The 15,145-nt window shown below is 44.2% G+C and overlaps 1 protein-coding gene across 1 annotated transcript in view; it reads left to right on the top strand.

The window, feature by feature from the left end:
- The first annotated feature begins 2,466 nt into the window (after positions 1 to 2,466).
- med13a (mediator complex subunit 13a) overlaps positions 2,467 to 15,145 on the top strand; it is an 87,571-nt gene continuing 74,892 nt past the window's right edge. The window contains exons 1-2 of the mRNA XM_080483590.1: positions 2,467 to 2,561; positions 11,003 to 11,237. Of these exons, the coding sequence (XP_080339716.1) occupies positions 2,496 to 2,561; positions 11,003 to 11,237 (301 nt within the window). The 5' untranslated portion in view covers positions 2,467 to 2,495. The remainder of the gene's footprint in view (positions 2,562 to 11,002; positions 11,238 to 15,145) is intronic.

The raw sequence follows: 15,145 nt of genomic DNA, 5'->3' as shown, positions 1-15,145 counted from the left end.
ATAGTCAATCTGAGATGTTTTTAAAGTAAAACATGCATCTGTGACCACAAATATCTATTGCTCTGCCTTCTTTTCTCCTTAAATGTCTCCAAGCATGCATTCTGTTTCATTCCTGCATAAATGCCTGATTTATTGTGCATCTTCTGGGCACATTTCAAGTGCAACGTGACATGCACTAGGTGGTGCACTGTGTTAGAGAGCAAGTTTCCAGGTTTTGATCATTAGTAACAGAATCTGTTGCTCAGTAGCGCCGCTTGCGCTGGCCCAGCGGCAATACCTATCAGTCCTGTGTTATTACAGCCCTCATGACCACGACACTGTCAAGGCCACCGGGCTCCAACAGGAAGTCGTTCTCTCGCCTTTCAAAATAAGACTGGGGACTGTCATAAGCGCAGAAATGAGTCAATTAACCAAAACCCTCCAGGATGAGTTTGCTGAGGCTGTTGGTGTCGGCCGCCCTCAGCCTGCCGCCCCAGCATGCAGCATTGAACAGGACCCCCACCGCGCCACCACCAAATGGCGCTTTTCAAGTGAAAACGCAAAACTTTCATAGCGTAGAAACTTGTGGAAACGCAACGTTTCTGAAAAGCTCGGGGTTCCGTCCTGTCTCGATGGCGGAAGGGCAAGTCCACATTGTTTTCAGAACGTGGCCATGTAAATGTGACATTGTTCTGAAACGACATTGCAAAAATTATGCCTTGTCGTTTCAGACGTTGTTGTGTTAAACAGGGACTCATAGAACACCTTCAGCATGAATAACAGTAATAATACGACCATGAAATGTGAAGGTGATGAGTGTTATTACTATGTAATACAGCTGCAGTGTGCAGGGTGGATGCATGAGGGGTGTTTGTGTTTGTATAGATCAGCGGTCTGAAACATTTTAAACCAAAAGGGCCATTTTTATGTTTTGATTTGACACCAAATCAAATTTACCTGCAGCAGCAAAACATTTTTGACCTTTAAAATGAGGCTAACACAGCTTCTAAAGTTTCATATATATGGTACTGTTGAAAGTTAAACATGTATGAAAACTGTATCTTATGTTTTATTCATGAAGTTTCAATTACAATTTTGGATTGTGAACAATTCATGACATTTTCAGCTTTTTTTTGTATCTGATTTTATTGGTTTCATTCATCTTTTCCAACATTTTTCAGACAATTTTAACATTTTAGGATATAATATAAATGCTTTATTACTCCCAGAGAGAATTTTCCTTAAGCATTGCGTCACACAGAATAAATAGAAAGAATGTTAAATATCATATAAGACAGGATAGATGTTAGATAGGTAATTTTAAATACTGATATGTACAAGGCTTAGCAGTGACTAATATAAGCATGGAAAATATTAAATTAACCAAAACACGGTAAAGTCTAGCATGATCACAGGAAGGTAGGTCATTATAGCCATTTCTTTTATAAGCAAATTTCCATTTTTTTCCCTCTTCAATTTTTTATTTTCCATTTTAGAAATTCTACTCATTTTAGCATTTTTTTTCCCATTTGTTGTGGCATTGGTTATTTCTCGTATTGGTGTTATTGGGCCTTTTTTATTGTAAGAATTTCACCCAGAGACTAATAAAGTACTTCTATTCTATTCTATTCTATTCACGTATTTTAATTCACTATTCACGTATAAAAGTGTAATGGTATGCCAATAAAATTCCTTGAATACAGGAGGGTGGTGGTGGTGGTGGTGGGGGTGTTCGCGTGCTCTTATTGTGAGGGTAATGCTGGCTTCCGCCCGCGGGGGTGCGCGCGTGCCTGCCGTGTGCTTGACGCAGCCCCTGACCACGAACGAGCCAATCGGCGGTGGAAGGCAGAGTTGTCCCTGTGGCCGCCATTAAAGAAAGGAATCCATGAATTCAAATGGAAACCAACAGGAACCGAAGCTCCAATTATGATCGAAATAATCGTTAAAATATAGGCCGGCGCCACCTTTTCGAGACGTCCCCGCAGGATGTGTTCCGTTTCTGGGCTGATTTTGGCGATGGAGGAGTGAGACAGGACGTTTTTTTTTTTTTTTTTATTATTATTATTTTTTTTATTTTTTATTATTTTTTTTTTATTTTCTTAAAGCGGAGACCGTTTCCACTGCTTACGGGGGAGGGGGAGAGTTGGCTTCTTTTGCTCTCCTTTTCTTTTTGTTTTATCAACATTTTCCTGTTTCCTTCCACTGGTTTTGACATGTCGACCTAAAAGACCACGCCGTCTCTTTTTTTATTCTTTTTTTCCTCTCTCTCTCTCTCTCTCTCTCTCTCTCCTCCTCTCGCTCTCTCTCTCCCTCTCTCTCTCAATCGGGGAAGGTTGTTGAATTAACTCTCCTCCAGCCAAATGTTACACAAAAAATATCTGCCGCTGATTTAAAGCCCGTGCAACATCTTGAGAAAACAGCGATTGTTCTTTCTTTTTTTTAAATTATTATTATTATTATTATTTTTCCGCCTGGGAAGCGACGCGATGGAGAGTTGGACCTTGCAGTGAAGAAGGATGAGTTCTTGTTTTGTGCCGAACGGGGCCAGCTTGGAGGATTGCCATTCCAATCTATTCTGTCTGGTAAGAGATTTAAAACTAAAGGAAAGCAGCCATTTTTAACTAGCTGAGCGCGGCTAGGCTAACGTTAGCCACATCAGTTGATAGCAGCTTAGCCCAGGCTTACGGCCCTGTCGGGTTCTCACGTCGCTTTATCCCAATAATGTTATTACATGCTCGTATTATTTTCTTTTTCTTTTTTTTTAAAACACTTTCCCTCACAACTTGTAACGACCCGTCTGTTATAGCCCCCCCCCCCCACTCCGCCTCCTCCTGCCCCCCCCCCCCCCCCCCCCTTCTGTCATCCAGACAAACACTGCAGCTTGTTTAAAGCTTCATTTACTAACATCTTTTTATTTATTTATTTTTCATCATTATTCCTCGGTGATGTCGGAGCACTTTCTCCTTGTTTATTACACAGCTGACTACCTCGCGTGTGTTTTACACTTTCGTGCACTTGCAGCTCGTAAATAGTGAATGAAAAGGATAAACTAAACTTGAACTAAAGTAATAGGATCGTGTGGGATAGCATTTGTTATCGTTGTACAAGAAAACTGGAGAGCTGCTCCGCTCGCAGTGCAAAAGAAGTAATGGAACATAGACAAAATAGTGCAATGTGCAATAATAGATGTTGAGTTGTTATGATGTATAATCATACTTAGAATTAATTACCCTGTGGAAATTCCCCTTATTTTCTGCATTTAGCCGCATCAGGGCTGCAGGGAGATGTTGGAAGGGTCAAGGGTCATGCTCAGGGTGGTGACCTGTCTGCTGTGGGATTCAAACATTCGAAACCCTGATTCCACGTCCGATACTGGCCAAACCGTCTCCGATCCATCCAATGGGTTCAGAGTTTTGCTCAAGGACGTGACATGGAGACAGGGAGGTAGTTCGGGAATCGAACCTGCAGCCGTGATTGAAATACAACTACTGTACCAACTCAGCCCTATAATACAGATTTCAGATTCTTTTTAAAATTAAGTGATCATATTTTAAGTCATTAATATGTAATAAATAAAATTTTAAAAGGTGAAACTGATCAAAAGCACACTTATTTATTTTCTTAGTGTCCAAGTAATTAACTTAAAATCAGTCATTACTATCACACTGCAGCATTCGAAGCTTTAGTAACAGTAATAGATTAGAACAGGGGTGTCACGTTCTATTTCAGGGGCCACATACAGTGGCTCAAAATTATCTGGATTGGGCCGGGCCGGTGATATAGTGCCATAATAACCTTTTAATTAAAACCTTGCAGAATATATCTGATGAAAATGTCTGTATTTCCTTCAAAATCTGAACAATTAGTACCACAAATTACTGCAGTTTCAACACAAGACAATTTTAATGATGCAAAAACAAAGTGGAATGCCCCCCAAAATATCTAAACTTTTGCATTTTGCAGCCTTTTGCGTGCTTGTTTTCACAAAGTCACCCTGACAGCATGGTCTGGGTCTCAGTGTTGCGTTTATGTCCGCTACTCTTAAGAAAGCCGTGTTAAAAATTCAATGCTTTCATTGCAAGGTTAACAATTTGCTTGTCTGCGTGTTCGTGGGCCGGATTGCAGCCTCTTTCGGGCCGGTTTTGGCCTGCGGGCCTTATGTTTGACACCCCTGGGTTAGAAGTTTAAAGCAGAAGTTGTCATAATTTTCATGAATTCTCAAAGCCTGACCCATATTTCCCGATCTCCATGTATAGTACAACAAAATGAATGTGATGTCATTTGTAAGTATTGAGTTAAAATACTGTTATTTACAGTAGAAAAGCCTTTTGAGTTTGTTGTATATTCTATTCTTTTTTTTTTTTTTTTTTTTTTTTTTTTGATCATCCAGTTTCACTACCCAACTGACACTCGTCATAAACACGCCCCTTTTTGTTTGTTTGCAAAACTTAAACTGTGACTGTATTACGTCATCGTGTTTGTCAGAGGCTTCATTTCCTCGGAGTTCATTTCCCAGTTATTCATCACATCAACTAGGGCACAGGCCCCAGGCTGATTATATAATCTGTGGCGTTCGTTTCTGGCCATTACACGCACCTTAGGAAGCGCCATACCTCAGCCTGCACAGAAGTACTGGATGAAGCCTATAATGTGTTTCTCAGAATATCTTCCTCATCATCGTGTTGCCACTTGTGGCTGAATCTCTTCACCCTAAATAGTTGGGGTTGTATGTTACTTCCTCCCCCACCACCACCACCACCACCTCCTGGAAGCTCACAGATTTTCTTTAAATCCCCTGTGAGCGAAATAGTGCAGAGACACTCTGTGTGCTCGTCAGCCTTTTAGCCACGGCAGCAAAAAAACGCAAAGGTGTTAGTGGAGCGCTCCTTCCCTTCTCCGGGCTGGATAATCAGGAACACGGTCTGGATGTTTGTTGTTGCAGTTAATTGGCTTGTCAGCAGGCTTAACTACAGTTGTACTTGTAGGTTAGCCGAGGAGCGTAGCGCACGCCCCTCCTCACATCACGGCTTCCACGGTAGGAAGTTGTTAATGTGATTTGTCGAGCGCTTGAAACGCAACCCGGAGAAAGTAGATTTTCGCTATAGATTAAACGACACGTGGCCACTTTGCGGCGTGGAGGCAGGACCGCAATCAAGCGCGGGGGTTTGTAGGTGTGCGTGTTGGGGGGGGGCGGTGGGAAAAAAAAAAGTTAAGTATGAAACGAGGGAGCATCATGAGTAACGCTCAAGTGCAAACCAGTGTAATAACAATATAGTGAGAATGCTACATTCCTTTTACTGCAAATTGACACAGCATCTGAGCTGTCCGCCCACCCTAAAGGTAACATTTCACTGCAGAAAATCCCCCACTCTCCCGATCCGACTCAGCCGGGTCGATTGTGTGTGCTGAACTGGTAATTACAATGTTTACAGCAGCACTCGAAGGCAGCGTTGGCTACAGTGGACGGGCGAGATCGAGGCTGGTAGTTGTGGTGCCGTGCCTGTCTGCCTGACATTTTCCTGCACAGGGAGACTAAGCATAACACCACTGCTGTTATGACTCACTTGCTGAACAGACTCCACTTTGTGGTTTTATGGTGAAAGAATGCGAACACATTGTGGTCGTTTTTTTTTTTCCCCCTCCCCTCCCCTTTCATTTTATTTTTTTTTTCTGGGAATAGTCTCCTCTGGAGTGTGGCGCTACTTGTTGCATGCTTTTTTCTAAAGTGGCTGTATTTAGCTTTACTAGGAGAGTAATTTCATGTCACTGCTTTTCGAGAAACGTTTCATGTCGAATTCCTTTTTAAATAGAGTGGTGACTGGAATATGGTAACGTCCTGCATAAAATCCAATAAATTAGGTGACTTAACCAGCTCAGAGGAAACAGTTTGCATTCCTCTCGATCCGGAACTGTAAACGCTCGCATTTGCTGGAATCCAGGGTTAACCGAGGGAGAGAAGGGGTGACGGGCGGGGAAAAGAGACAGAGACGTGGTGGAAGAGGAGCATCTGTGCTATGATTTGAGCAGCCTCACCTGTTGCTTGTCTCATATCTTGAAAGGCAGGAAGGCAGCTGTTTGAACGCTATGTTCCCTACTGAGACCCGGGACCCAAAGTTGCCAGAGGGAAGGTGAGCAGCTGGCAGAATCAGGGGGTCGTAACCCTCTCCTACCAAGTACGCATCACCTCAGGAAAACTTCCTGCATGTATCCCCGGGCACCGGCCTCATATATTCCCGGCCTCGTGCGGCGCTGCGATTTCTGGCTTTGACAGTTGAAAGATAAAACTTCTCGTGACCGACGTGGCTTTACCCTGCCGGGATGTTTTTACAAGCAGTTGCTGGCATACCTGAGCATTTCCTCAGACACGGGCAGAGGGAGGAGAGAGTGCAGGATTCAGTGCACATGGCCTGGAAAGCTTGAATATTTGGAAGGAAATCCACTGATATTCTTGGCAGCTCCTGTTTTTGCACACAGGCTGCAACTAATTTCTTTTGAAAGGGACAGACAGAACAACTGCAGAAGGCACATTTCTCCTTGATGGAGCGCTGTGCCACTTGGATATTGTTGACGGGGAGCAGAGCACTGATGGCATCCAGTCTTTGAGGAGAATGTAAGGTTGCTTTCGCATTTTGTGCATAACTGTAACTACAGACGGTCCAGGCTAACTTCTTTGAATGTTTCACTCTCGTGTAATTCCGCATACAGTACAGCTGTGCAGCGGGAGATAGCTTGTTAAATACAGTCCGCCTAAAAGCCTCTCATCGCGTTTAAAGTTGTACAGCATGTAGTTTTTGATGGCGGCCGATGTGTACAAGATGTTGCTTTCGTTATCTGCGCGGCAGCTCTTCCTCGAGACACGCTCGCAACAGACACCCTTTGTTTATGTGTTTCAAACCCAGCGCCACATAAACCTTTATCAAATCATCTCCGTGTACGCGCCGTCGTTTGAAAGTGGGAAGATAAACATTGAGTGCTCACACTGTGACATTTGGTAATATTGTATTGTTTGTAGAATCACGGCTTACTTAACTCCATTTTCGGTTTCCATCGTTAGGCTCATCTGTATGAATCAGCGGCAGAAATACTTGGCTCGCTTCCTGTGTAAACAAAACAGATCGAGCCGCAAGACCTTCGGGAGGGAGATCAGTTTCTTTTCAAGTAACTTCAGGCATTTTCCTATTAAAGCCTCTCGAATGGACTCAGCAGGTGCAGATGTGTGTCACTCAGCCACTCGGGTAATTCACCGTTCAGATTGTGGATCAAAACGGGCTTCCTCCGTCCACAGAAAACAAGCCTGCGCACTTCAGTTCGAGTCCAGTTAAATCCACCTTGTCACTACATGCACAGTGTTGAGCTGAGTGACTCAGTGGAAGAGAGAATGAAAGCCCCCTCTGTGTCCGTGGACAGATGTTTGAAATTAATCAGCCCCACACAGCTGATGATCGGCTTTACCGTTTCCATATAATGTCACATCATTGTAGAAATCCTTTACTGCTCTTGAGTTTCTTTGGCACGCAAAAGGTCGGTTCATTCCTGAGCAGCTTTTAAATGCAACGTTTTGATTTTACGCGAAGATCTCGCTTAAGTTGTGAGGATCCGAGTCTCCCTGCGTTGTGTCGATGGATTCACTCTGAACATTCATTGCAGGGTAATGGTAAAGATTTAGGATCCGTAGTAGTTTGTTTCTGTTGATGATAGCTATTGGGGAATCAGAAGTCGATGATTTGGTGCTCAGGGATACTCTTGTGTGCGGTAACACAAGCATCTATTTGATTTCTCTGAGGAATTGATTCCTCATACAGCCGCACACATGGAGAAAATCCACAGACGCAAACATCCTGACAGTTCACACTCTCAGCTCAGGTGATGACGCAGAGTTTAATGTAGGATGAAGAGACGAGTCTGCTGCTCTTATACAGTAGCTGCTGTATTTCATTCATGCATTAGCAGCATTGCAGCAGCAGCAGCATTAATCAGTATTATATCTGTGACTGCCGCTACAGGAGTTAAATCTCAGGAATAAATCAGGTCAGCCTCTCGGTGGCCACAGGATGTGGTCAGTCGGTTCACTTCGCCCCCCGCGTACACTCACACTGCAGTAACTGCGGATAAATAACAAGAAGAGGGCCTGCGTGTTCTTTGCGTGTTGTTTTATAAACGGTCTGACACCGAGCTGACAGTTAATTAAACTGTTTAACCTCCTCGTGACAGTGTGTTGCGACTCTGTGCAGGCGTGACACACACGCATGTCTGTGCCGCTTCTTGCAAATGATCATGATGTGCAACAGTGTGGAGAGCTGGAAAAGTTTGCAACCGTCGGGAAAGAGATCTCTTTCAAACTGCTCTAAATTGTCATCAGTTCAAATTTTCCTTGATTGAGCAATTGACTGTTTAATTATCACAGCACAGTTTACAACAGGACCCGAATTTGATTTGATTGGATGTTGGATCCAGTGCTGTGTGCGTCGCTCTTTTCTCTCATAAATATGAAATAGAGTCTATTCAGATGCTCTCTTTTACAGAGGTCGCCACAGCAAGTATTTACTACTTGCACCGTAGACTTGGCCAAATTTTATGTTGTATTTCCTTCCTGTTGGGTCCGGGAATCAGACTCAGGTTCCCCACATGCTCGTTCAAGACTTGAATGATGTGTCACGAGTGGGAGGGGGGAGGCATCCTCTCACAAATACACTTTGTTCATATAAAAGAAGAAATAGTAACAAGTGTTTCCGTTAATTTTGTTAAAATTTTCTTACCATAACATTAAGTATTACGTCGATTACAGTATAGTTTTCTGACTGGTACATTAGATCTGATCTTTCCTTTATTTGCATCTTATTTTCAGTGCTATTTGCTTACAACTACATTATTATCACATCGCCTCATGATTTCTTTACTTTTTCACTTTTATCTCCATTTGCATCTGGAATTTTAATTGACTTTTGTGTTTTGTCAATAATTTTGTGTCTAATCTAAACTTTTAACAGGTTTTCATCTCATAAGGGAAATTATAGTTAGCAAGTTTAAATCCTAAGAAAAGTCATTTGAAGTGAAATTGATTTGCGGCAAAACGCTGGAAGTTACGGGAACAATTTGAATAAAGGTTCTTGAAACCTCGGTATCGGTGTGCCGTGACAGGTTTGATTCCTGCTTTCTGTGTGAAACACCCACTTCTAAGAGTGTGAAAGCAATCCGCACGAGGAGATGGGCCTATAATAAAATCTGAGACGCACTTAAGAATAAAACCTTTTTTGTTGACGTACGCGATTCCATCGGGGACCGGCCATGGCCAGTCAGATGATGGTGATGCTGCTGGTGGTGGTGATGGAGAGGGGGTGGGGGGAGTGTTCCCCGGCTAATTGCCTATCTGTACTGCTTGCGATCTGGTTTCACAGTTAACCGTCGCCTCCACCCTCGCTCCCTCCCTTTGCATTGTGTGCACAGATGTTTCCGAGCGAGGTGCAGGTGTAAGGCAGCTCTGGCTCCAGCAGGAAGGAGCAGTCTTGCTGCTGCAGCTCTGTCATTACACGCAGACCACAGGAGCTTGTCCTGAGTCTGCATGGCGGCTGTTGGATTCCTCAGGAGCCGCATTGTTCACCAGCTATCTCGGTGTTTTCAGACTGCACCCCGGCACCCTCTGAGCTCAGTTTATGACTCGCCTGGAACACAACCTTTGGCTTTTTGTGAACTCGCTAAACATTTTTTCTCCCCCCTCTTGAGTTAGTGGTGTGTGACAAATTAAACACACTCTTTGCATTTATGGATGGTTGTGTGGCGTAGTCGTCTTAATTGTGAAGCAAGCAACAGGGCTGTATTTCGTGTGTATGCACAGGAGTCGTTGTTTTCAAACGCAGGTTATTAATAATCTCCCCCCCCCCCCCTCGCGTGAACAAATCATGGCTGTGTCTCATGGCTGTACTGACTTGTTGTTGTGGTCCGACTCTGCTCCAGCTGATGCCACACAATGCTCTGTTTTGACGCTCCCGGCCCCCTCCACCACCTCCACCACCATCCCAACTAACACCACAAATCTCCCAGCTTATCCCTAGCCAGGCGAAAGACCACCGCTTCGCCACAACCACGGGTAATCACTTGTTCAGGCTCAGCGCCTCTGCACTTGAGTTAAGATATCCCCTGAATTGTAATGGATTAATTGGTTGAACGTACAGAGGGACAGCCTGCCAACTCGGCCTGAACGGAATAGGACTAAGCAGCAGGAAAATGAACAGTCCGTGTTTTCAGCAGATTACGCCAAATGTCTACAAGGATAGATAGAGGACCTAGATTGCCAGTAGAAATGGGGCTGTACGCCTCAGGCATTGTGTGTTTGTGTGTGTGTGTCTGTGTGTGTGTGTGTGTGTGTCTTTTTGCGGTAGTTAGCATGTATCTGCGTTCATGTGTTGAGGTAGACATGGGCTGTCTGTCGGCGCTCGGCTGATAAGCAGCAGCAGCAGCAGCAGCAGCAGCAGCAGCAGCGGCGCTACCTTGCAGTGGAGCGTAATGTTCCTGTTTTAACACTTAATAACCCCGCCAGTGATTTACTGCCTATGAGGCTTTTTTCTGTGTGTTTTGTTCTCTCTATAAAAGCCAGACAGCGTTTATAGAAAGGCAACGCATCCCCCCCAGCACTCTCCAATAATGAGGATTAAGGTGGTGAGACCACATTTACCAGCATTAGTTTTTTTTTTCCTCCTATTTGTGTTTTGAGCATGTTGTTCACGGTGATATTGAAAGCACCTGAAGCAGAAAACCATCAAATGCCCCAATTTTAGAGGCTGTTTTCTCCTCGGTATCAACACACAAAGGTGTCCACTTCTTGTTTTATGTATATCATTCCATCTTCCTGTTTTCCTTTTGTCTTCTCTCCAGTGTTGACAGAATAGCTTGTTGTGAGAAGTAGTCGGAGGGTGAATTACCCAATAAAAGGCGATGGATGATCTGTTTTGAACACTCGCAGGGACTGAGTGGATCCTGAAGCTCTGCCTGCTAACAATCTTTGTCTCCCTCCCGCCTTGTGCTGCAGGCTGATTTGACCGGGATCAAATGGAAGAGGTTTGTGTGGCAGGGTCCCACCTCCGCGCCCATCCTCTTCCCGGTGACGGAGGAGGACCCCATCCTGTGCAGCTTCAGTCGCTGCCTGAAGGCCGACGTGCTGAGCGTGTGGCGGCGCAGCCAGCGGCAGGGCCGGAGGGAGCTCTGGCTCTTCTGGTGGGGGGACGACCCCAACTTCGCTGATCTCATCCACCACGACCTTACAGGTGAGTTACCTCTGGCAAACACATCGGGACACAATGCATGTTTCATTTAGCTGCGCATTTACCTGGTCTCGATGCCACTGACTTGCTCTGTGGAGGTACCGCTCAGTAATTGTGTTCATGCTGTTTGTCGCAGTTTAAGAGCAGCTAATATACATTAAACTGCAAGTATGTGTTATTTGGATAGTTTACTTTGATGGAGAATACTGGTATTTTATGTCTCTTTAGTCATTACTTTTCTGAAGCTCATTTTACTCCCAACAGCCAATTCTTAAATTACGACGGCGGTAAAAGCTAACAGTGCAGCGTTGAGGGCTCACAACTTTTGTGAAAGAAGCACTTGTACTTGGGTCATGATTCTGAGATACATTAGTAGTTGTACAATGAAATCCGATCTAGATTTTACAGCTTGATTGTCAGGTAGGCACAGGGGAGACGCTCTGCAAGGGAGAGCCTTTAGGGAAGCATTGTTATCTTTGTAATGTGATCCCCCTTGAATGCCCCTTACTCTCTTCGGGTTGATAATCTAGTCAGACTGGCAGTGCCAACACCTGTCGGGCGACTCCCTCTCCCTGGAGACACTGGGCCCGTGTGTGTGTGTGTGTGTGTGTGTGTGTGTGTGTGTGTGTGTGTGTGTGTGTGTGTGTGTGTGTGTGTGTGTGTGTATCTCTGGCATTGAAATGTAGCTCTGATCCAAACTGTCTCCGCATGTGGTTTTAGCCTGAATGCATTTACACAATAAGGTGTAAATACGCGAGCCAATAGCTTTGTTCAGCCCACGTCGTATTTTCCTCTTGTGTTTTTGATGACTTGAGCCATAGCTGATTTGGTTTTGGAGTCCAGGTTGTCAGCTATGCATTTATATTCACTGAACTCTGGACGCTTCCAGCTCACCCTGGCTGGAGCTCATCTTCATTAGTCACACTGTTTGATTTATTTACTGGATGTTGCATCCTTCTTTTTTTTTTTAAGAATAGAGATCAGTGATGCCACAGTGAAAGCTACCTTATTAATAGCTATGTGGCATTAGCTTCACATGCTAAAGGAATTGTGTGAACTGAGACGCGGCAGGCTTTTACCAACTTTAAAAAGGAACGTTATGCTTCTTTGGCCAAATCAACTGAAACGTCTGAAGTCCTCTCTGCCACAGAGTTGAGTCATTTGTTGCATTTCTGAATGCATTCACTGAAAAAAGAGAAGCTGCAAAGGGAAAATCTGTTTTCTGTATATTTCACTGCAATTTGCATTTTGTAAGAATCTTTAAAAAAAATTGAATGTGTTAAGTAGACAGTGGATCTGTTGTTCGTTGCTGGTTCTTATGGTTCTAATTATTTTTTCATTGATTTGGACCCTTGAGATTTTGGCTGGATGTTGCCCCTGGAATAAAAATAAGGATGCTGCTGGTTACACTCCTCAATACCATCAAGACTTTGCCCTTACAGATGAGGACTTGGAATCATATAAAAAAAAATGTTTTTGAATTGTTAGGTTATTGTGTATAACTGTGACTGGTGTCTCTCCCCCCTGAAAATAAAGAATGTGGCGGTCTGCAGTGACAGTTAGTATTGAAGTGGAATGGCATTACAAATGCATTTCCAATTCTCTTCAATGCAATCACATTGTGTCCCTGACCAGCCCTCGAAGTGGTCTGCGTAATCGAATCTCGGTGCATCCTGAGTGCATTCCCAGCTGTACTTTCATGTCATCCAGTGCAATCTGATCAATCTGAACTGATTTCAGGGCGGATTTAATTGCCAGAAGTTAGATGTAACCACTGTTTGAGTTTTTAGTTTGCAGGAGTCAAAACAAGTGAAACTGAAGTCACGTGTCGGCGTGCTGCAGAGGAAGAAGTTATAAGACAGTGCGCGCCATCCTATCATAACTTGAGTGAGAAGCACAGCGTGCAGGGGCAGCCATGCAGAAATGAGGCAAATACATCTACCACCCATTTTCATCTCTCTCTCTCTCTCTCTCTCTCTCTTTTTTCCCTCTTGAGGAAAAAGTGACATTAGCGGTACAAGATGGAAACAGTCATCTTTATGCATGCTCTCCGCCATGTAGACTGAACTGTAGAGTCCGAGCCAAACACAGCCCGTCTGTGACCCCCCCCTTCATTACGGGACATTGTGCCTGAAGTGGACTCAAAATGGGAGCTGAAGGCTACGATGGGCAGCTCATTCAAGCCTAACGGGTCCTGGTAATAACCTGAAGCGTTTGGCTCAGGCCCCTCTAATGGAGTGTGCTACATTTCAAGTAAAATGGGGTGGTATGGTGAATCTATATTTGGAAATTGTTGGGAGTCCCTACTGTGATTCTGATTCTGGCTTTGGGGAGATTGAGCATGATTTCTTGTATGTTTCAGGAGATGGAAATGAGTTAAATTGAATATTGACTAAAATATAAAAATCAGCTCAGTCTTTTCCTTCCAGGTATTTTTTTGCACAGAAAGATGAATCACGTTTTGCAGGATTCCTGGCAGCTCGTGTTTTCAGTGTGGGATTCCTTAAATTTTCAGATAAACCATGATGCAACGCTCCTCTGAGAGGTGATGTTGACGTAGACGCTCACTGTGGATGCTCTTCACTTCCCCCACTCAACATGAGCCACTGTGCCTCGGTGTGGATGTTTCCCAAATGAGAGGCGTAATCTGTGTTTCACTGTTTTGTAAAAGGCTACTCTTCTCTACTGGAAAACATCATCCTCGTCGTTGTTGAGAGTTTCCCGTCTCTGTGGGGCTCTGTCAGTGAAATGAAGCAGAGCGGCCTTTCTAGATGGATCTGCAGTAAGCCAGAGGGCTTCTGCCTTTCTCCTCCTCCTCGTTCCACTCCTTACAACCTCTGATCCACAGCTGCTGATCAGTCTGTTCAAAATGGAGCGGCCTGAGTCCTGTGGACACAGCGGACACGGCGATAGAGGAATGTCAGGACCTTTGTCCAGATGGCTTTGCAAACCTGTGTGTCCCATTGAGGGAGTGGATGCTGCTTCGCTGTCAGACAGCCCTTGACTTGCAGACTTCTCAGTCTTTTCTCGTGCTGAGGATTTCTTTGGGATTTCACTCTTGAAATAATAAGTCAGCCATCAGATGAAGGCTGTTTGAGTAGGAAAAGGTCTCTAATCTGAGCACTATAATTGCAGATAACTGCTAATGCTTGGATTTTGTTCTGGATCTGGGAAGTTGTTTCCTGTTCCCCTACACGTTTGAAAGATGGGATGCAGTGTTTGAAGATCTTTGGGAAGTGTTAAAATCCTTACGTTAACAGTTGGGAAATGGGTTTCCTGACAGGTAAAATATATATGAACACTCCATATCTCAGCAAAGACAGAAGTGAGAACATTTATTTATACTAAAAGAAAATTCTTTAACCAAAGGAGGTTGTTGTGACATGTAAGGAGCACTGTCCATTGAGTGGGAGAAGATTAAGGTTCAGAGTCAACCTTCTGATTGGAAAAACAAACTGCATGTCATGTTATGTCATTTCAGAGTACCTGATTGTGGTACGAATGCATTCAACCTGACCTGGGAACCTTTTAGTTGAGGAACAACACTCAGACTGGATTAGTTCCTCTTTACTGTCAGGTCTGGAAATGTTAGACAATCGGTCACAGGTTTGAACTCTTTCCTCGGTGCCTTGCCTGTGGCTGCAGGAATACCAGTGAGCATTGGCTGGGCAGGCCATGGCAGGACCTGCCCAAGCTCTGCACTCCACTGGACTGTCACAGCTGCCGTCGCCCTTTAACCGCCACACACTTTTTGCTATTAGTTTGATGCCTTTGGTCCTTGCCTCTCTGGAATTTTCAAAAGCTTTCTTTGCGCTTTGTGTTTCGGCCTCTTTTTAGTCGCTAGTGCAATGTTGGCGGTAAACATGAAAATCCGCTCTTGTCCTTTCATTTCGGCAGCTGAAATGGCGCTT

The sequence above is a fragment of the Lipophrys pholis genome (genome assembly GCF_963383615.2).
Source record: "Lipophrys pholis genome assembly, chromosome: 16".
NCBI lineage: Eukaryota > Metazoa > Chordata > Actinopteri > Blenniiformes > Blenniidae > Lipophrys > Lipophrys pholis.
This window is presented reverse-complemented; position numbering and strand designations above follow the sequence as displayed.